Source organism: Hemiscyllium ocellatum, chromosome 2 (assembly GCF_020745735.1).
Source record: "Hemiscyllium ocellatum isolate sHemOce1 chromosome 2, sHemOce1.pat.X.cur, whole genome shotgun sequence".
Lineage (NCBI taxonomy): Eukaryota > Metazoa > Chordata > Chondrichthyes > Orectolobiformes > Hemiscylliidae > Hemiscyllium > Hemiscyllium ocellatum.
The window spans coordinates 27,728,514-27,749,748 of record NC_083402.1 but is presented as its reverse complement, the minus strand read 5'-3'; the positions used below and the strand labels follow the sequence as shown (position 1 = coordinate 27,749,748).

Sequence of the window (21,235 nt, the reverse complement as noted above, 5' to 3'; positions counted from 1 at the left end):
AAAAAAAGTGCAAGAATGTCGTAGAGTTAGAAAAATTTCTAAATTCTGCAAACATGTAAGCCCAAAATGAAAACTATTACCTATACAACATTTGGTTAGAGAAAAGATGGGTTAGTGTTTCAGGCATAGATTGTTTAACAAATCCTTTATCCCAACAGTCTGGCAGTGTTTCTCCGGTGAGTTAATCTATTTCTTACATTACATGATTGCAAAGCAGTACTCATCCTAGATAAAGGTATTCACTATCATCCCCTAACTTAGACAGTCAAACAATTCATTGAGCGAGGGCCATGACAATTACAACCTCAGTCATGTAGAAGACACTTACTGTTGATGTGGTCAATGTAGAAGATGCCAATCTGAGGATCATACGCATCCTCCCAACCTAAAGGGAGCTCATCTCCCACACAATCCGCAAATGTCAGGGGCTTGGTAAATCTGGAACAAACACAAAAGAAATGGTTAGTTTGTCTTTTTCGCAGAGACCATCAAATGTCTTGGCTGTAAGACTGAGGTTCCTCAAGTCATTCACAACACTACTGTTCATCTCCATTCTCTCAGTTCAGTTCTCTAAACAGCCATTTCTCAGAACCAATCTTTGGGCAATCACCATAGTGATTGCATTGAGAAATGGAGATGAATATCCACAGCTATTTTCTAAGATATCACCAGGGCTGGAAAGAATTGTGTGCAGTTTTGGTCTCCTAATCTGTGGCAGGACATTCTTGCTACTGAGGGAATCCAGCAATGGTTCACCAGACTGATTCCCAGGATGGCAGGACTGATATCAACTGTCAACTTGGATCAAATGGGTTTGTACTCACTGGAATTTAGAAGAATAAGGGGCATCTCATGGAAACATACAAAACCCTTATGGGACTGACCAGACTAAATGCGGGAAGAATGTTTCTGCTGTTGGGAAGTCCAGAATTAGGGGTCACAGCCTAAGAACAAGGGTTAAAAATTGCACAACACCAGGTGTCCACAACCACCTGATGAAGGAGCAGCGCTCCGAAAGTTAGTGCTTCCAATTAAACCTTTAGACTATAACCTGGTGTTGCGTGATTTTTAACTTTGTATGCCTCAGTCCAACACCAACATCTCCAAATTATAAAAATAAGGGGTAAGCCATTCAGAACTGAAATGAGAAAGAATTTCTTCACTCAGAGGGTTGTGAATTCTCTTCCACAGGAAGTTGTGAAGACTATTTCTCTAGATGTATTCAAGAGGGAGCTGGACATAACCCTTGTGGCTAAAGGGATCAAGAGATCTGGAGAGAAGGCAGCAGGAATGGGATATTGTAATTGCATGATCAGCCATAATCATATTGAATGGTGATGCAGGCTCGAAGGGCCGAACAGACTACTCCTGCACCTGTTTTCTCTGTTTCTACGAAGAAAGAGAGGAGGCAAATCAGGAAATAAGATTGGTGCTGCCAGGCTTGGATTTTAAAAGGCTCATAATCAAAGTAAGAATTCTGAGCGAGATAAGTAGTTGCATAGTTTTAAGATACTGGGACAGATTAAGTTGAAATAAAATCAAGTAGAAATGTACGGAGGAGAATTAATCAACAGGAATAGATAATTTGGGCTTAAGAAGTGTGGAATATGGTAAATTAATGTTACTTCTGCAATTCTCAATTATAATTTCTGATACAAGGTGAATGAACTCACTTCGGTGTGGAGGAAATGCATAATTTTTTTTGTATTAGCTAAAAATGTATGCAAGAAAGAAATGGGACTGTTAGACAATGTAGAAATACAGGCATAGTGGTAAGATGCTGTGAAGGCAGACAGTTAAACTCAATATGCCTGTATAAACAGTAGGTATAAACATCTGTTTCCCACTTTTAGAAACACAGGAATAAACCCCAATTAAACGAGTCTTAATGATAAGATGCTGAGAGGGGCGGCACAGATGGAAGGAGTAGATAATGGTTAGGCAAGGATGTGCCCACAGTAGGATGAGGGCTAATGGCCTTGAGAACAGGAATAAGCATTTATTTCACGGACAAGATCGGATAAGACACGAGATAAACAGGAGTAATGGGTACCGGTCTTAGGGAAGTGGAGGATGTAAATGGGGGGGAAACAATGAAATAAGAAAAAAAAATGTGGGAACCAAATTATATAAATATTGAGTATTTGTTGAATTCAGTGTGTTTTGTCCCTGCCTTGTGGACATCACACCCACTTGCAAGTGTGAAATAAAGGGCATTACTGATTCAGGTCTTGTCTCGGACTGAAATTATTGCAGTCAGTGAGCTTTGTTTCTCACAGAAGGAATATGAGAGGAATACTGACCACTGTAGTATTTATAGAACAGAGGAAATAAAGTGGCAGAAAGGAAAGGAGGTGACCAGTCAGACTCTTGTAACCATCCAGGGGTGTGAGAGGTTTTCAGGGAGCCCACCATATGAGCACTGCACAAGTGTTGAACAAATTAAAATGTACTGATGTTTCTCCCATCATCAAAGACCTGAAGCCTGGAGCTTTGAAACAGCCTGTCCCATTCCTCTCTGGATTTAACAACAGTCTGTTTAATCATAATCAGCATTTAACCCAATTTTCTGTTAATCCGTTAACAGGAAGATTGCACACTAAATGTGCAATCCTGTAATATGGTGCAAATTCCTCAATGTGCTGACTCTCACATCAACTATTTAAGTGTGACATTGCATTTCTGTCAAGTTAGTTGCATTTTCTTGCACCTTTTTTCTATACAACACCTTGCAGCTGAGAGAACAGTATGCGCACTGGAAAAGGAACCTGGCTTCCTTTGCTTTGCTGCTCCTGATAAAATCTCAATGATGAATGCCCGGATATTAATACCAGAGAACAGGGAGTAAAGCGAAAAAGAGAGAACTCTAATTTAGTCAATTAAGAGCAGAACTTTGGTATTTGCTTTTGCTCTTACATCCGCTGAAAACAACAGACCACCTCAGCGCAAAACTGAATGGTACTTTTTAACTTAAGCTGCCACCTTCAACAGCAATATCTGGAAGAAACAATCTCCTGCAATGATCATCAGCCATCACAGGCATTAGTTTTGTAAGGCTATAAATGATATGCCCTTACATGTTCATAAACCTTGTGGATTTTCATTCTGTTGTAGTTCTCTTTTACTGTATAAATTAAACTATAAGTTAATGGCTGTAATAAATATTTACTAAGCATTACTGTCCAAGAAAACATATTAGTGGCAGATTAGCCATTTGTAAAATAGCTTTGGCTGTCAGAGAATTTGAGTGCACCCCAATATAATTTTAAACAGAATTAAAATGTAGTTACCCTTTTATATAAGAACGAAATGATCTATGACATGGAATCAGCAAATAATCCACAACTTCCAAGAAACTGTGAAATAGCAAATATTATGTCACTGCAGTAACACATCACTTCCAATTAGCATTATAAATTGGCAATATATAAGATAGTCTAACCAGTCAGTTTGTATAAAATGGTGAGGTAAAAATAATGACTGCAGATGCTGGAAACCAGATTCTGGATTAGTGGTGCTGGAAGAGCACAGCAGTTCAGGCAGCATCCAAGGAGCAGCGAAATCGACGTTTCGAGTAAAAGCCTTTCATCAGGAATATTGCTTATTCCTGATGAAGGGCCTTTGCCTGAAATGTTGATTTCGCTGCTCCTTGGATGCTGCCTGAACTGCTGTGTTCTTCCAGCACCACTAATCCAGACTTTGTACAAAATGCCATGTTTCATCTTGTGGCTCTCATATACAATTGAGATTTCAGAAATTAGGAAAATCAGGCTTGGCATTCAATACAGGTCATGTGGGCCCTTCCTCTGTCACTCTGGCTCAATCCACTCTGAAAGGATGGGAGCATTTGAATTCAGGAGTGAATGTCACCTGCTGTCAGGAATGATGGGTTAGAGTCAGAGTTAATAGTGAATAGCAATTTGAGATGAAACAAAGCTATTTAAATTCCTGCTAAATAACTGTCATGTTTCTGTGCTGATTGTCCTTAAGAAAATATTCAAAAAGGTGGTTTCCTGCCTTTACTACCCTCCCAGGCACTGCATTCTAGATTCCCAACATCCTCTGAGGGAAAACAATCTCCCTCAAATGCCCTCTTAACCTCTTGCTTTTCACACTAAAATTATGCCCCCTTGTTATGCTAGGGGGATCTGCTGTTTTCTATCCATCCTGTCCATGCCCCTCACAATCTTATACACCTCAATAAAGTCGCCGCTCAGTCTTCTCTGCTCTAAAGAAAATAACCGAAGTTTATCCAGTCTCTCTGCATGGGTAAAATGCTTCATTCCACGCAATATCCTGGTGAATCTCCTCTGCATCCCCTCCAGGGCAATCAAATTCTTCCTGCAGTGTGATGACCAGAAATGTACACAGTACTCCAGGTGTGGCCTAACCAAAGTTTTATACCTCTCTAACCTAATCTTCCGCTCATAATTGATGCTTTAACTGATAAAGATAAGTGACCTGTATACCTTCTTAGCTACCCTATTAACCTGCCCTGCCACCTGTGGACAAGAAACCAAAGATCCCCCTGTTCCTCTGAGCTTCCAGCCTGTCACTGAGTACTCCCTTGCTTTGTTACTTCTTCAAAAGCACATTATTTTACACTTATTAAAGCTAAATTCCATTGGCCACTAATCAGTCCATCTGAAAAATCCATTTATATCATCCTGTAACCTAAAGCCTTCCTTTGCCAGTCACCCAATCTTTGCATCATCTGCAAACTTACTTACCTTCCACCCCCAAAATTTTCTTCTATATCGTTTACATATGTCACAAACAACGAGGGGTGTAGTACTGATCACTGTAGAACATCAGGGAACATCAACCTACACAACTCCCATACAAACAACCTTCTACCACCACACTTTGACTCACAACACTAAGCCAATTTTGGACCCAACTTACCAAAATAACTCTGGATCCCATTTGCTTTTACCTTCTTTATCAGTGTCTAATGTGGGGCCTTGTCAAAGGCTTTACTAAACTACATCAACTGCCCCACCCCCTTCTACATCTCCTGAAAAAATGTAATCAAATTTGTGGATCTCCCTTTGATAAAGTCATGCTGACTACCTCCGATCAAAGCTAGCTTCTCCAAATATCTGCTGTTAAGGCAAAAGATCAAGATTGCTCAGAGACTGCCAAGAGACCCTGATGCTAAGCTTACCACATTCTAGTGATTCATCATTATGTTGGAGCAAATAGCAAAAACTCATTCAGTCAGATTGACAACAGTGATAAAGCACAAATGAATTTTGAAATGCCTGCTGCTGAACTGTTGATTCAAAAACAGTTCCAATGGTAAGAGGACATGAGAAGACAAGGTTCATGCTGACAGAACTCAATTAAAGCTTTAGGGTAATTTTCAAATGTAAAATCATGATAACATCAGATTCCCCACAGGACATGTCCAGGACAATAGTTGGATGAATGAGAAGGGTTGAAGTTACAGATGGATAACATGTGGAAAAGATGTGTTTGTGATCTATTTAAAGAATCAATCTGATTAATGTGGGATGTATCCAGATCCGCTATAACCAAACAGATCAAGAGGTCAGTGCCCTAGTCCTTATTCCCAGGATCTAATATCTCTAAATTAGGATGTTTGCTTCGCATGCCATTCAAGACTTATTAGATTAGATTACTTACAGTGTGGAAACAGGCCCTTCGGCCCAACAAGTCCACACCGACCCACCGAAGCACAACCCACCCATACCCCTACATTTACCCCTTACCTAACACTACGGGCAATTTAGCATGGCCAATTCACCTGACCCACACATCTTTGGACTGTGGGAGGAAACCGGAGCACCCGGAGGAAACCCACGCCGACACGGGGAGAATGTACAAACTCCACACTGTCAGTTGTCTGAGGTGGGAATTGAACACGGGTCTCTGGCGCTGTGAGGCAGACTCACTGTGCCACCGTGCCGCCCACAATGATCACTCCAAATGGAATAGGAGGACAGCTGACAGAAAAATCTTTCCAGAGCGGAAATATATGTACTGCCCCCCGTTAGATGTTTTCTGTGGTTTCATGAACAAATTATAGGATGCAGTAGCTTATTCAAACAATTCAATAGGTGAAGAGGAAGATTTTTTTTGTGGGAGAATGATTCTGAAAACAGAAATGTCAAATCTGGTCCAGCCAAGCATCCTTAACATGATGCCACAGTCAGATTGACTCAGAATGAATTTGACAAAAGCTTTGCATCGGATACTGAAGATATCAAATTAACAGGTATTAAATTAATTTATGGTTGAAAGGATATTTGTATAATTGATTCCTTTAATAAACTCTGCCACATTAATTTAATATGAATTACTAATGCTTTTCACATTTTGTAGTGATAACTACCGAAAGCAGCGGCTGATATTGTAAATTCAGTGTATAGTCAACCCTCATGTTTGGGAGAAACTTAGGAGGTTGGAAAGTAAGCAACGAAGAGTGGATTTTAATATTTCCATCTCATTTGATACCTTTTAGTTGTACATTATGTATAATACTTCAAAATTAACATATTTTCATCATTTTCACATAAATCAATTGATCTAATAATTACGTCCAGACTTAAATGACAAAAAAATTCATTTGTGGGGATATGAATTTGCATACTGGGCCAGCATTTATTGTCATTCCCAGTTGCCTATGAGAAGGAGTGGAGAGCTTACTTTTTGAACCACTGCAGTCCCCTGCAATGGGTTGACCCACAATGATATTAGGGAGGGAAGATTTGACCCAGAGATGGTGAAGGAACAACGATGTATTTCCAAGTCAGGATGGTGAGTGGCTTGGCGGGGAACTTGTCACTGTTGGTGACTGGTCACTGGTATATCTACTGCTCTTGTCCTTCTAGATGGAATGGTCATAGGTTTGGAAGATGCCATCTGAGGATCATGGGTGAGTTTCTGCAATGCATCTTGTGGCTAGTACACACTGCTGCTACTGAGCGTCAGTGATGGAGGGAGTGAATGCTCGTGGATGGTGCCAATCAAGTGGGCTGCTTTGTCCTGGGTGGTGCCAAGCTTTTTGAGTGTTGTTGGAGCTGCATCCATCCAGGCAACTGGGTAGCATTCCATTACACTCCTGAGTTGTACCTTGTAGATTATGGACACACTTTGAGAAGTTAGGAAGTGAGTTACTCACCGCAGTATTCCCAGCTCTTGTAGCCTGCTGTGTTTGTTTAATGAGTGCAGTTGAGTTTCTAGTCAATAGTAACCCCTAGGATGTTCATAATGGAGGGTTTCAGTGATGGTAACACCATTAAATGTCAAGGGGCGGCAGTTAGATAATGTCTTATTAGTGATGACCATAGTTTGGCCTTTGTGTGATGTGAATGTTACCTGCTGCATGTCAGCCCAAGCTGGATATTGTCCAGATCTTGTTGCATTTGAACATGAACTACTTCAGTATCTGGGCAGTTGTAAATGGTGCTGAACATTGTGCAATCATCACCTGCATGAGAAAGGAATGACTCTGAAGGGGAAAATACCCATTGTTCTTTTGAAATTCTCAAAGCAAGTGTTTAGAAATTTCCATTCATACCTGGTGGATGAAATTCCTCTCCTTTCAATTATCTCAGTGCAAGACAGTGTGAACAGGGTGTTATTTTGTACAGCAGCATTTTGGCTCAGAATATCAGAAAGAACTTTCGTTCATTTGTAATTGAGTTACTGGGCAGAATTTTGTGAAACTCGACAGAGTGAGAACCACGGCAGCTGAGCATACTTGCTCATGGGAGAGTGAAATTATTTGAGAGGAATGGGGTCAGTGCCACAAGTTATCTGCTTTCAGTCAGGGCTGATAAATTCACCCAGAGTTCAGGCCTACTTCTTCCCCTCCATTCCCGAAGCCTCATCAACTTAACCTCACACGTTACCACGTGCAAAATGGCCATGTGATCAAAGTGGTGAAGGGTAGAAATCACGAATGTGAATAGCAAATCTCTTAGTGTACTGGGCAGCTGAAAGAAAACCGTTCACTGAGAAATATTAAGCTGAGTTTTCATAATGAGAAAAGTCCTTTCCTTGGGAACAAGATCCTCAATACATATTGAACGAGGGGAATTTGGATTTTTATATATTCTACACAATCTTCTCTCTCAGCTTGGCCCTGTGTTCTGTCTAGGTTTTGATCCACGCACAAGTGAACTTCAGAAATCAATGCAGAGGATGGTATTATTCAAATTTAATCTCACATTCATAATTTCTCTCATCTTTCCTAACTTTCCAAAGGGTAGGTAGTCATGAATGAGATTAAGAATGGCCTTCATTTAAACTGAAAGATGCTTCAGTTATACCACTTATTTAAGGAAGGACATAAACAGTTGAGAGAAGATGGACCATATTAATAACTGAAATTAAAAAGTAGAGTTGTCTTCAGAGGAAAGGTCGGACAAGACAGGCTTTGCATCATCTGGAATTTAGAAGAGTTAAGAGGCGACTTGTTTGGAACAAGTCAAAGACTAGAAATACTGTAGTGATTAACTCACCATCCTGAGTTGGAAATATATTGCCCGTTTTTTCACTGTCACTAGGTCAAAATCCTGGAATTCCCTCCCTCATGGCATTGTAGGTCAACCTACAGCAGGTAGACTGCAGCGGTTCAAGGAGGCAGCTCACCACCAACTTCCCAAGAGCATTTAGAAATGACAGTAAAAGTTTCTTTCAATACATAAGAAACAAACGACAGGCAAAAGTAGACAATGGGCCACTTCAAACTGATGTTGGAAGCCTAGTGATGGGAGATAAGGAAATAGCAGGAGAATTTAACAAGTACTTTGCGTCAGTCTTCACAGTGGAAGACATGAGTAATATCCCAAAAATTATAGGGAGTCAGGGGGCTGAGTTGAGTATGGTTGTCATTACAAAAGAGAAACTGCTAGAAAAGCTAAAAGGTGTTAAAATTGTTAAATCTCCTGGCCCTGATGGGATACATCCTAGAGTTCTGAGAGAGGTGGCTGAGGAAATAGCGGAGGCGTTGGTTGAGATCTTTCAAAAGTCACTGGAGTCAGGGAAAGTCCCGGATGATTGGAAGATCGCTGTTGTAACCCCCTTGTTCAAAAAAGGATCAAGACAAAAGATGGAAAATTATAGCCTAACCTCGGTTGTTGGTAAAATTCTAGAATCCATCATTAAGGGTGAGGTTTCTAAATTCTTGGAAGAGCAGAGTCTGATTAGAACAAGTCAACATGGATTTAGTAAGGGGAGGTCGTGTCTGACAAACCTGTTGGAATTCTTTGAAGAGGTGACAAGTAGGTTAGACCAGGGAAACCCAGTGGATGTGGTCTATCTAGACTTCCAAAAGGCCTTTGATAAGGTGCCACATGGGAGGCTGCTGAGCAAGGTGAGGGCCCACGATGTTCGAGGTGAGCTACTGGTATCGATTTAGGATTGGCTGTCTGTCAGAAGGCAGAGAGTTGGGATAAAAGGTTCTTTTTCGGAATGGCAGCCGATGACAACGGTGTCCTGCAGGGTTTAGTGTTGGGGCCGCAGCTGTTCACATTTCGTATTAATGATCTGGATGAAGGGACTGGGGGCATTCTAGCGAAGTTTGCCGATGATACGAAGTTAGGTGGACAGGCAGGTAGTACTGAGGAAGTGGGGAGGCTGCAGAAGGAGAGTGGTCCAGGAAATGGCTGATGGAATTCAATGTGAGCAAATGTGAGGTCTTGCACTTCAGAAAAAAGAATAAAAGTGTAGACTACTTTCTAAACTGTGAGAAAATTCGTAAAGCCAAAGTACAAAGGGATCTGGGAGTGCTAGTCGAGGATTCTCTAAAGGTAAACATGCAGGTTGAGTCCGTGATTAAGAAAGCAAATGCAATGTTGTCATTTATCTCAAGAGGGTTGGAATATAAAAGCACCGTTGTGCTACTGAGACTTTATAAAGCTCTGGTTAGGCCCCATTTGGAGTACTGCGTCCAGTTTTGGTCCCCACACCTCAGGAAGGACACACTGGCACTGGAGCGTGTCCAGCGGAGATTCACACGGATGATCCCTGGAATGGTAGGTCTAACATACGAGGAACGGCTGAGGATCCTGGGATTGTATTCATTGGAGTTTAGAAGATTAAGGGGAGATTTAATAGAAACGTACAAGATAGTACATGGCTTGGAAAGGGTGGAAATTTTTTCCGTTAGGCGAGGAGACTAGGACCCGTGGGCACAGCCTTAGAATTAGAGGGGGTAAATTCAGAACAGAAATGTGGAGACATTTCTTCAGCCAGAGAGTGGTGGGCCTGTGGAATTCATTGCCGCAGAGTGCAGTGGAGGCCGGGACGCTAAATGTCTTCAAGGCAGAGATTGATAAATTCTTGACGTCACAAGGAATAAAGGGCTATAGGGAGAATGCTGGTAAGTGGAGTTGAAATGCCCATCAGCCATGATTGAATGGTGGAGTGGACTTGATGGGCCGAATGGCCTTACTTCCACTCCTATGTCTTATGGTCTTATGGTCTTATGACTAGGGATGGGCAACAAATGCTGGCCAGCCAGCGACGTCCATGACCCACGAATTAATTTTTAAAAATCCACAAACATTGACTCTCTCAATGTTTGAGGTGGGGAGGAAAGTGAGTCCTGTGTGGTAAACGAATGCCAGATTCGGAGCGGAAGAAAGGGGTTGGCACCTGGAAAATGGGTCAAACCTGGAACAAGTAGAGTCAGGGGGATGATGTTGGCTTCCAGGCGGTGAAGTGGATCAGGTAATCGGTGAGAGAAGGGATGTAGGATCTGGAGGTTGTAAGCAGGAGCATGGTTTGGGCAGATGTATGCAGTCTGGAGGAGTGTAATTGGAGGAGGGATGAGGTACGCTTGAGGTCTAACAAACAGTTACTCAGAAGTTAGACAATGTATTTGATCGTTAGGCTATGAATTTAATACTCCAACTTTTCCTGAATATTTATTTACTTCAATACATCAGAATCATCCAAGCTTTCCAATTTCAATGGAGACATTTGGAGGAAGATTCTGCAGGATCCCCATGTGCAAGGTGGAATAATGATGGTCTGGCCATTGGAAAATCCAGGCCTATGCTTCAGGGACATCATCATCATTCCATATTTGAAGCGCTGACATTTCAATTATTTGGGCTAACTCAATTCTGATACCAAATATTTGCAACTTTTCTTCTTAGCCTTGAATGTTTTTGACCAAAAAGTTTATGGGAACAAGTATGTTGGAACCATCTTCAGAAGATGACAAAACAATCACTATTTTATCACAGTGCTTTCTTGTAACAAAGTGTAGGACAAAGGCTTTGCAAAACCTCTTTATGCTCCTTATGAGTGTGAAAGATCCATAAGGAAATGTCCCTCCAGCATTCCTTGCATCATTTTACGTGGAATCCCTTTCATTTCCTACTTCTAGTATGAGTTAAAGTGGCAGTGTGCCATTTCAAAATCTGAGCTGAAAGCTGTGGGACAGGCCACAAAATATAAAGCATTGATATACCATTATTAGTCTACTCCCTTCTTTTCCTTCCTGCCTTTTGTTTCTTTCGGAAGATTTTTCAAATTTTCAGATTTTAAATGGGAAATTAATGTTGTGGGAACAACCCTTAAAGGAACACACTCTCTCAAAGATAAAGCTATTTTCACAGAGGAATTCTAATCATAATTACGCCATTGGTTTCCTAATCTTCAAACCACTTTTGCACAGAAAGCTTTCTCGCTGACTGCGCCTCGTTCCTGAGAAAATTGCTGTTTGCTTCTGCATGCCTGGAATTTGCACTCGGTTATAAATATCGACAATAAATGTTAAAAATTAGACATGTGGAATGTTAGGAATGTCCAATGGCCCTTTACAACACAGCAACCCTTCATCAGCCATAAATAAAACAACATGCCCTTTGATCTCCTTGAGGTGCCACAGTCTCCCACCAATTAGTGCTTCATTGCGATACATGCTTATTACCCTGAATGATGAAGAAATAATTCATAAAGTCATACCAAAGCGAATCTTAGTTTGTTGGTATTAGATGAAGGAGGTTAATGAATAACTAGATAAAACTTTTTAACACAAGTCATGTTGCAGTGACTTCTAGTAATCTAATAAACTCAACAAGTGGAGAATAGTCTCAGCTTACATTATGAGCAGCACCAGGGCTTCAGGATCGGAGAATAAAACACACTTTTTGCGGAGTGCACAACAACCAAAGGACTGTAAATGTTTCATGTTGGGTTATGGCTAAAGTAAAGCTTTACTATTCACTCCGCTCAGGTCTTTTTGTATGCCTTTGGATCATAGCCAAACTAACACAGGGAAAATAATTAAAGAGGTTAGAACTCTGGCATTACCATGGAGGGAGACACCAACTTTAGGCTTATTCTCAAGGCACTGCACATTGTAAATCCAGCAGTCTATACCAGTGTCACTGATAGTCTGTTTTGATTTAGTTATGCAGTATCTGAAAGAATAATAAAAATGTGAGAATTGCCTGCAATATTCCCAGGAATATTCTCTGGTTATCACTGACAATAAATCATGGCAGATTGAATACCAAAGAAAAGAAAATATGTTTCCTGCCAAGTTACTGCTGAGAAAAGCTTGCATTACTCAGGGGCTGTGTGAGGCTGTATACCATCTGGTCCAAAGTACGATTACTCTTGTGACTTTTTTACCTTTCTCATTCTTCCTTTATCCATGTCAGTGTATTTTTAAACACGCTGCATAATGATCGAGAAAACAAAGCATCAATGTTTCCTGGAAAATTGAATGTAGACTAGTGAGCTTTTTTAAAAACATGATGAAAAATTACTGAACAATCTTTAATGTAGCACAGACAGTCACTTGAATATATGGTGTCCCTATCTTGAACCCAGGGTTTCTGGCTGAAATTCATAACTGCACCAGAGGTATGTTAGAACATCTCTCAGCTACCATTCCCCCAGCCTCACCCCCCTCCCATTTATCTCTCCACCCGCTTGGTTCACAAGCTTCATTCCTGATGAACAGCCCTTGCCTGAAACGTCAATTCTCCTGCTCCTCGGATGCTGCCTGACCTGCTGTGCATTTCCAGCACCCCACTCTCGAGTCTGATCTCCAGCATCTGCAGTCCTCACTTTCTCCACACCTCTGCCCAACCATCAGAGTGATTGTGGTTAACATCAGACCCTTGCTTAAAAGGTATGGCTGTATCTGGAGCCTCTGATACCTTTTTCCATAAACATTCTATCTTGATTGTCAATGAAACTCATCCAATGGCACCTCAGTATCTGAAGAAAGTCAGTGCAGGCTTTGTTGCAGCAAAAAAACAATCCCATTCCCATCACACTCAACCAGAGCCCATAAACCTCCTCAACTTGAAGAGTTCATTCACTCTTGCTCTAAATGTACTTTAGGCACTGTACTTTAGAAAGCTTGGGAGGACCATTGAGAGCGGATTTACCCGAAGAAGTCCAGTGATGAGGGACTTAAGTTTAGTGTTGAGAAGCTGGGCTTGTTCTCCTTGCAAGAGAAAGTGAGGACTGCAGATGCTGGAGATCAGAGCCAAAGAGTGTGGTGCTGGAAAAGCATAGCCAATCAGACAGTATCCAAGGAGTAGACATTCAACATTTCGGGCATAAGTCCTTCATCAGGAATGAGGCTTGTGGACCATGGAGCTCAGAGATAAATGGCAGGCAGGGGGGGAGGAGTGGGGCTGGGGGAAATGTAGCCTCATTCCTGCTGAAGGGTTCATGCCTGAAACGTTGACTCTCCTGATCCTTGGATGCTGCCTGATTGGCAATGCTTTTCCAGCACCACACTCTTCGACTTTGTTTTCCTTGCAGCAAAGAGGTTGAGGGTCAAATTGGTAGAGATGAAAAAGATTATAACAGGTTTGGACAAGGGAGGTCAAGTGTGGTCATTCCCATTAACTGATGGTAGGGAGGAAAGACATTTATATAATTTTAGAGTTTGGACTTTAAAATAGTGACAAATGGGCTTGGTTACTTTTCCAATGGGTTATAAAAAATAACCATGTCCAACAGTCTTTTCAGGACAGTGATCTAATCCATAATGTTTCAGAGAGCAAGGAACTCCTGGAAATTAATGGAAATTTGTTTATACTGCACTGGTTCATGACAGCGAGGGTAAACTGTGAATGCCATTGGCTTGTTTCTGATTCAGGATAATCAAGGATTGAATTTAGCTTGGAAGCCCAGAGAGTGAATGTTTTGTGCAGTTTGGAGGAAAAGAAGTACAGAAATATTCAGGGGAAACACAGCTAGCTCCAGATAGAGAAGGTTAGATTGTGCAATTTCCAGACCAGGGGTGTTTGGTTAGAAACCTACAGGTTGTTAATCAGCTGAGAAAGTCTTAGCTCTCAGTTTTGTCTGTATTCATATTGAGTAGGCATCATAGCTCACAGCACAGAACCAGGGAGAATTAGCAATGTTGAACTTAACAATTTGGTATAAGGGTTAATTTCACTGGATTTGAACTGTTGTAAAGTGATGATGTTGGGAAATAAATCGAAACTTTGTTTTGCTGGGTGTTTTAAGATTTTGATCTAACAGTGTTCTATATTGTTTTGTTTTTGACTTTTTTGGAATAAATTTCTGTGCTGTTGTTAAAGAAACGCTGTGGTCTTGACTATGTTTCAGTGAATAGCCAGCATGTTAACTCAAAGAAGACATACTGTGTAGTAACAAACTTGCGGAAGTACAGAGCTGAACTGAAGAATATGACTTACTCAATACATGGTGGAAGGTCAGCATGGAATCGACATGAAAACTGAATTCCCTCATTCTGTGCTATTTTGACTCAAGGAGTAGAATTTAATGCATGCAGCAGGAGGTGCATCGAAGGAACGATGTGCTGGCCTTGGGGGGGGTCCCAAAATCTCACGCATGAAGGGCTAGTTATATGAGGAGCAGTTGATTTTCTGGGTCTGTATCCGATGAGGTTTAGAAGGATGTGGGGTGAGGTGGGGGAATGAGCAGTCCTGCAAAAAAAAACTCTCCTGTTTGCTAATATCCTTTGGTGAAGGAAATCTTCCACCCTTACAAGGAATAGGCTACATGTGACTCTGGACCCACATACAGTAATTTAGTCAATTCTTAACTATCCAAGCAAGCCATTTGATTCAAGGGCAATTAAGAATCAGCAACATGTCTGTATCACATGAAAGAATTAAATAAAACAAGACTGGATATAACAGGGCTAATTTTACCTGGCTGGATTTCAGGACTAGACGTAGCATGAAACATGCTTGATGTGCTATGTTCCAAGACCAAGGTCTGACCCAAGTCTCAATCAAATATCCCCTTTTTACTCAAGATTCGGAGTGAGGAGCATTCAGAAAGGTCTCTCCAGGGTTTAAGCAATTCATGAGTCCAGGGTGACAACGGTTGGCACTACTCTTCTAAGCTGCTTCCCCTCTTGGCCCTATCTTGATCGGTGGTCTGTATTTCCACACCTACCCAGCTATCAACTGGCTGTGGCAGCTTCCCTAATCTCTAGCCCAACTGAAAAGCAGGATCCTAATGGTGATGTGGGAGGCTGATTATTATTTACACGTCAAGCTCTCTTGCTTGAGTCCGACAGGCACTTAACTCACCATCGAAATATTAAAATTATAAATCAATGAGAATTGAGCAGGAAATGGAACCACTCCATTCAAAATATACATCTCCTTCCCAAAGGTGTGGAAGCTATGAAAGAACCCCCAGTATGGGGTGTCCAATAGCTAAGGAACAAACCTCAGGCACTGACTTTTACAACAGAATTAAATATTCTTTATTGCTTCATTATATTGGTCCTCCTCGGAACAAATGCTGATCTCCAAATATCATGAGTCACATCTACCAGCAGCTTGGTTCACCACTACAGTGGGCGGGCCAACTATTTTTGTCTGGTGTGGGCAAACCGAGGACAGCTTCCAGATACTCTGTGACTCAAGTCATAAAATGCTCCTCCTTAAGGAATGTCACCAGATTCACAGGCTGGGGCTCTTGCTCTCTGCACTGGTGGCCACTTCCTCTGTAGCCATGGCATTTCCTTATTATTCTCAGGAAAAACTAGTGGGATCTTTTTTGTTGTTTCAATGTGGGTGACATGGCAAATGCAAAGCTAACAGTGCAAATCATTGTATATTCTGAAGAAGGCTGAATACTCCTCTGGGATGGCTTCATATAAATTTTAACAAGGTTTGTAGAATAGACAAGTGCAAGTATCTTGTGCCATGGTGCAGACATAGTGTAAAAGCTGAATCCAGATTAGCCCCCTCCCTTTACACCACATCAGTGCCAGCACCGTCAGGTAATTGAATTGGACAGTGCCAATCATGGTGCCACGATTACTGCCCCGTTGCACAGTTGTGGGTTCAACAAGGGGTGCAGGTGGGCATGCCAGAAGCAGCAGCAGGCATATCTGCAGATGAAGTGAGGCTACCAAACAGGACCACTTGCATGCCAAACAGCATAAGCAGTATGTTCGTGACAGAGCTGAGCGATCCCATAACCAATGGCTCTGCCACATCTAGTTGTGAACAGTTGAAGACAAATAAACAACTCAGTGGAGGAGGAGGCTTCACAAATATCCCCATCCTCAATGATGGAAGAGCCTAACACATCAGTGCAAAAGGTAAGACTGAAGTAGTTGCAACATTCTTCAGCCAGAAGTGTGAAGTGGGTGATTCATCTCAGCCTCCTCCTGTGGACCACAGCATCACAGATCGTGTCTTCAGCCAATTCAATTTGTTCTGCATGACATTAGGTAGCAGTTGGACACACTGGACATTACAAAGGCTTCAGGCCCTGAGAACATTCTGCAATAATGAAGACTTGTGGTCCAGAACTTGCTGCTCCCCTAGCCAAGTTCTTCCATTATAGTTACAACACTGGCATCTATCCAACAATGTGGAAAATTGCCCAGGTACGTCCCACACATAAAAAGCAGGACAAATCCAACCCAACCAATTTTCACTGCATCAGTATACTCTCGATCATCAGTAAAGTGAAGGAAGGAGTCATCAACAGTGCTATCATGCAACACCTGCTCAGTGACACCCAGTTTGGGTTCTACCAGGGCCATTCAGCTCCTGATCTCATTACAGCCTTGGTTCAAACATGGACAAAGGAGATGAACTCCAGAGGTAAAGTGAGAGTGACAGCCTTTGACATCAAGGCTGCATTCGACCAAGTGTAGCATCAAGGAGCCCCAGTAAAACTGGAACCAATGGGTATCAGGGTGCAAACACTCCACTGGTTGGAGTCATAGTTGGCACATATGAAGATGATTGTGGCTGCTAGAAGCCAATTATCTCGGCTCCAGGACATCTTTGCTGGAGTTCCTCAAGGCAGTATCCTAGGCCCAACCATCTTCAGCTTCATCAATGACCTTTTATCCACCATTTCCTCACCCACTATCAATATCCTGGAGGTTACCATTGACCAGAAATTTAACTGGACTCGCAACCTAAACATAGTCGTTACAAGAGCTGGTCAGAGGTTAGGAATACTGTGGCAAGTAACTAACCTCCTGACTCCCCAAAACTTGTCCATCATCTAGGAGGCACAAGTCAGGAGTGTGATGGAATACTCCTCACATACGTAAGAGGAGAGTGCAGGCCCAACAACACTCAAGAAACTTGACAGATTCCTGATGAAGGGCTTTTGCCCGAAATGTCGATTTTGCTGCACTTTGGATGCTGCCTGAACTGCTGTGCTCTTCCAGCACCACTAATCTAGAATCTGGTTTCCAGCATCTGCAGTCATTGTTTTTACATCATCCAGGAGAAAGCAGCCTGCCTGACTGGCACCACACCTACAAGAATCCACTCCCTGCGCTACTGATGCTCAGTAGCAAGTGTATTATACTTACAAGATGTACTGCAGAAATTCACAAAAGATCCTCAGGACTGCACCTTCCAAATCCATGATGATTTCCATCATGAGGCACAAGGACAATAGATACATGGGAACACCACCACCTGCAAGTTCCCCTTCAAGCCACTCACTATCCTGACTTGAAATATCTCGCTGGGTCAAAATCCTGGAATTCCCCAGCAGCAGTTCAAGAAGGCCGCCTTCTGCCAATTTCTCAAGGGCACCTGGGGGCAGGCAACAATAATGCTGGTCCAGCCAGCGATACCCACATCCCCCAAACAAATAAAGAAAAAAGCTGCACTCTGCAGGCTTTAGCACAAAGTCCAGACTTTAGTGTGGGAGCATGGCACTAGCTTTTGCAGGAAATGCTATACCATGGCCCATCAGGTAGCTATAAAAAATCTCCAAGCCATAAAATAATCTCCAATTTTGAAGAACATTGATGTTCTCCTGTTGTCTAGTCAATAGTTACCCCTCAAGCAACATCACAGGAAACAAATTACCTCATCATTCTCTCAATGTTGCTGTGAGAGCTTGCCATGCACAAATTGACTGCTACATCTCCTACACTACAATAGCAAGAATGACTTCATTGGCTGTGAAGATGTTTTTGTATGTCTGTTGTCAAGAAAGGTATTGTATAAGTGCAAGTCTTTTGTGTTTTCCTTACATCTCCTTGTCTCAGAAGCAAATCAAAGGTTTGCAGGTTCAACTTTCGATCTAAAGACGAGGGTACAATTTCAGTATTTTAGGGTGAAAATCCGGTGATAGTTGCGTATGCTGTCTGATTTCTGCTAAAATTTATCCGCTCGGTGTTGAAACCGCACGACGGTCGAGGGGAATAAAACATTATCTGCTTCGGATCGTTTTAGTGTGACCCTTCAAAAATGTTCACCAATCAATACTGGGTAAGGGCACACTACTGTGATGGCCCTCACTGCTGAATACCCTCATTCAGCACGAGCCAACTCATGCAATGACCACATGGAAGAGATTATATGTGGTCTCTGTCAATTTTACACATGGTCTGATAATCAGATGAAAAAAGGAGGCCAGAAAGGGAGAGAAAGGCTGTTCATTTTCATCCCTCCCTGCAATCAATTTGCCATTCTCATATGCTACAATTTCAGTTAAGGCATACCAGGTCCCTCAAAGGGGTCTGTTCGTTTAGTTCTCTCACCCTGTGAGAGAGTCTGACCTCCCAAGTGAAGCTACAAACTCTCAACAGAAAACTACATTGTACCACTCAGTCGCAAATCCTGCTGAAGTGCTTACACTGTGTGCTGCTGTGCTACTCAACTTGGGAAAATATTTTCCTTTGTGTCTACCTGCATCAGAGAAAAAATCTAGCTTTTGAAGCCACCATAGGCCACGAGCTTTCAAACAAGACATTAACCTCATTACATTTTTTTAATTGGTAAGCAAGACTGTCATTGAATGAGCCCCAAAACATATGTGCAAGAGCACAGCATGTGCACTAAGCCGCAAAATGGTTAATTTAGTGTGCTTTCAGATTAGGAACTGTACTGTATAAAGGCAGAGCACGTGAACAGCGCAAATTCCTTAGAAGTTCACTGTGTTTTACCAAAAACTGAACCTTTCATACAAAACTTCCTTTGACTGACAAGCTCCTGACCCTTCCATTCCATTACTCTGGTGCTCGGATTCTGTTAATAATCACCAAAGGAATTCAGGAGGTGGGGAGTTCAGGAGCTCACTCCTTTATCACAGGGCCAAACTCAAATAGCCTGCCTCATGAAACCAGCTCACTCTTTGACTCTTACGACAGTTAGAATTAAAAGTACCATTTGTATGTTTCCAGCTAAATATCTCAAATTAATTCCAGAGCAAAACAGTTGCAAGATTAGTTTTCAGAGTGGCGGATCTGAAACTATACCTTATGTTAAGTCTATTTTTCTCCATGCAGTGATTCCCTTTCTCATTGTTAAGGCAAACACTAAAGAAGTAAAATCATTGCAGCACTCATGCTGTGGACTCCTGGTTAGAAATTCCAACAGAAAGACAGGTTCCATTCATTGAACATTCTGAAGATGTTCATCAAATATGCCAAATCTAGTGATAGTCCTGGGATCACAATCTTACGCCAAATGTAGTCCAAGGGCTTATGAATGAGTTACAATATCTGTATTTGTGCCAGACTGAGCCAGGTGACCGGACTATAAAAGTATACGGTTATTTGGAGGCTGCTACAGCAGCACTTACCTCTGCCCAAGTGACTGATGTGGGTCCTTTGCTGCAGGACCTAATCCCTCAGGAATGGGCCCTCCATCCCTAATTGGACAGCTAAACTTCCAAAATAAATGCAGGCACACCTCCGGTCTGTGCGAAGTGGTGCTCACATCAGGGTGCTGACAATGTCAGGAGAATTCAGTCCAATGTCATTTATCCTGAGTGCAATGAGGAGCAATGTTTTCACTTTGAGGACTATCACATGCTGAAGTGCACTGCCTGATCAAAGTAGGTTCCACAGAAACTTCTAGAAGGCAATTGGACTTGTATTTAAAGAAGATGGGTGAACAAGGTTCCAAGAGGGAGATATAATAGAGAAATAAGTGTTCATTGCTAAACCAGAAATAACGGTCACTTTCACAAACAAAACATTGATGGAAAAATTCAGCAAGTCTGGCAACATCTGTGGAGAGAGAAACAGTTTCGGGTCCAGTGACCCTACTTCAGAACACTTTCCACCATTTCACATTCCTTGGCCCTTGTCCTTGACATGTGATTAATTGTTTATATTACTCAAATAAAAAGGGATTGGAATAGACAGAAAAGGATTGGCTCTATCCTGTCAAGACTGCTCCACCATTTAATATGATTATGGCTAACTGAATGCTTCAATACCTTTTACCTACACTATCCCCATGACCCTTTATGCCATTGATAACCAAAAAATTATCAACCACTATTTTAAATGTACTCAAATATTGAGCTTATCCAACCTTCTGGAGTAGAGAAATCCAAAGATTCTACCCCTCTAAGAAAACAAAATTGCCTCATCTCCAAATGACATCCCTCTTATTTTTGAATTGTGCTCCCTAACCGAGGGAAACATCTTATCTGTACCCTCCCGGTGTATCCAAATGAGATCACACCTCATTGTTTGAAACTTGGGAGAACACAAGTCCAGCTTGCCCAATCTCTCTTCGCAGGACAGTCCGACCATCCCAGGAGCAAGTCTGGAGAACATTTGGCGCAGTCCCTCTATGGCAATCGTCTCTTTCCCGAGCTAAGGAGACCAAAACTGCATACAGTACTCCAGGTGCAGTCTAACCAAGCTCCTGTATGATTAAAGCTAGACCTCACTACTCCTAAAGTCAAATCCTCTTGCACTAAATGCTAACATTCCATCAGCCTTCCTAACTGCTGGCTGCACCTGCAAATTGGTCTTCAGTGACTTACT

General features: G+C 41.9%; 1 protein-coding gene across 2 annotated transcripts in view; it reads right to left on the bottom strand.

The window, feature by feature from the left end:
- LOC132826896 (protein WWC2-like) overlaps nucleotides 1–21,235 on the bottom strand; it is a 242,194-nt gene that overhangs the window by 124,894 nt on the left and 96,065 nt on the right. For both annotated transcript variants that reach the window (XM_060843176.1, XM_060843185.1), the window contains exon 2: nucleotides 329–438. In XM_060843176.1, coding sequence (XP_060699159.1) covers nucleotides 329–438 — 110 coding nt within the window. The remainder of the gene's footprint in view (nucleotides 1–328; nucleotides 439–21,235) is intronic.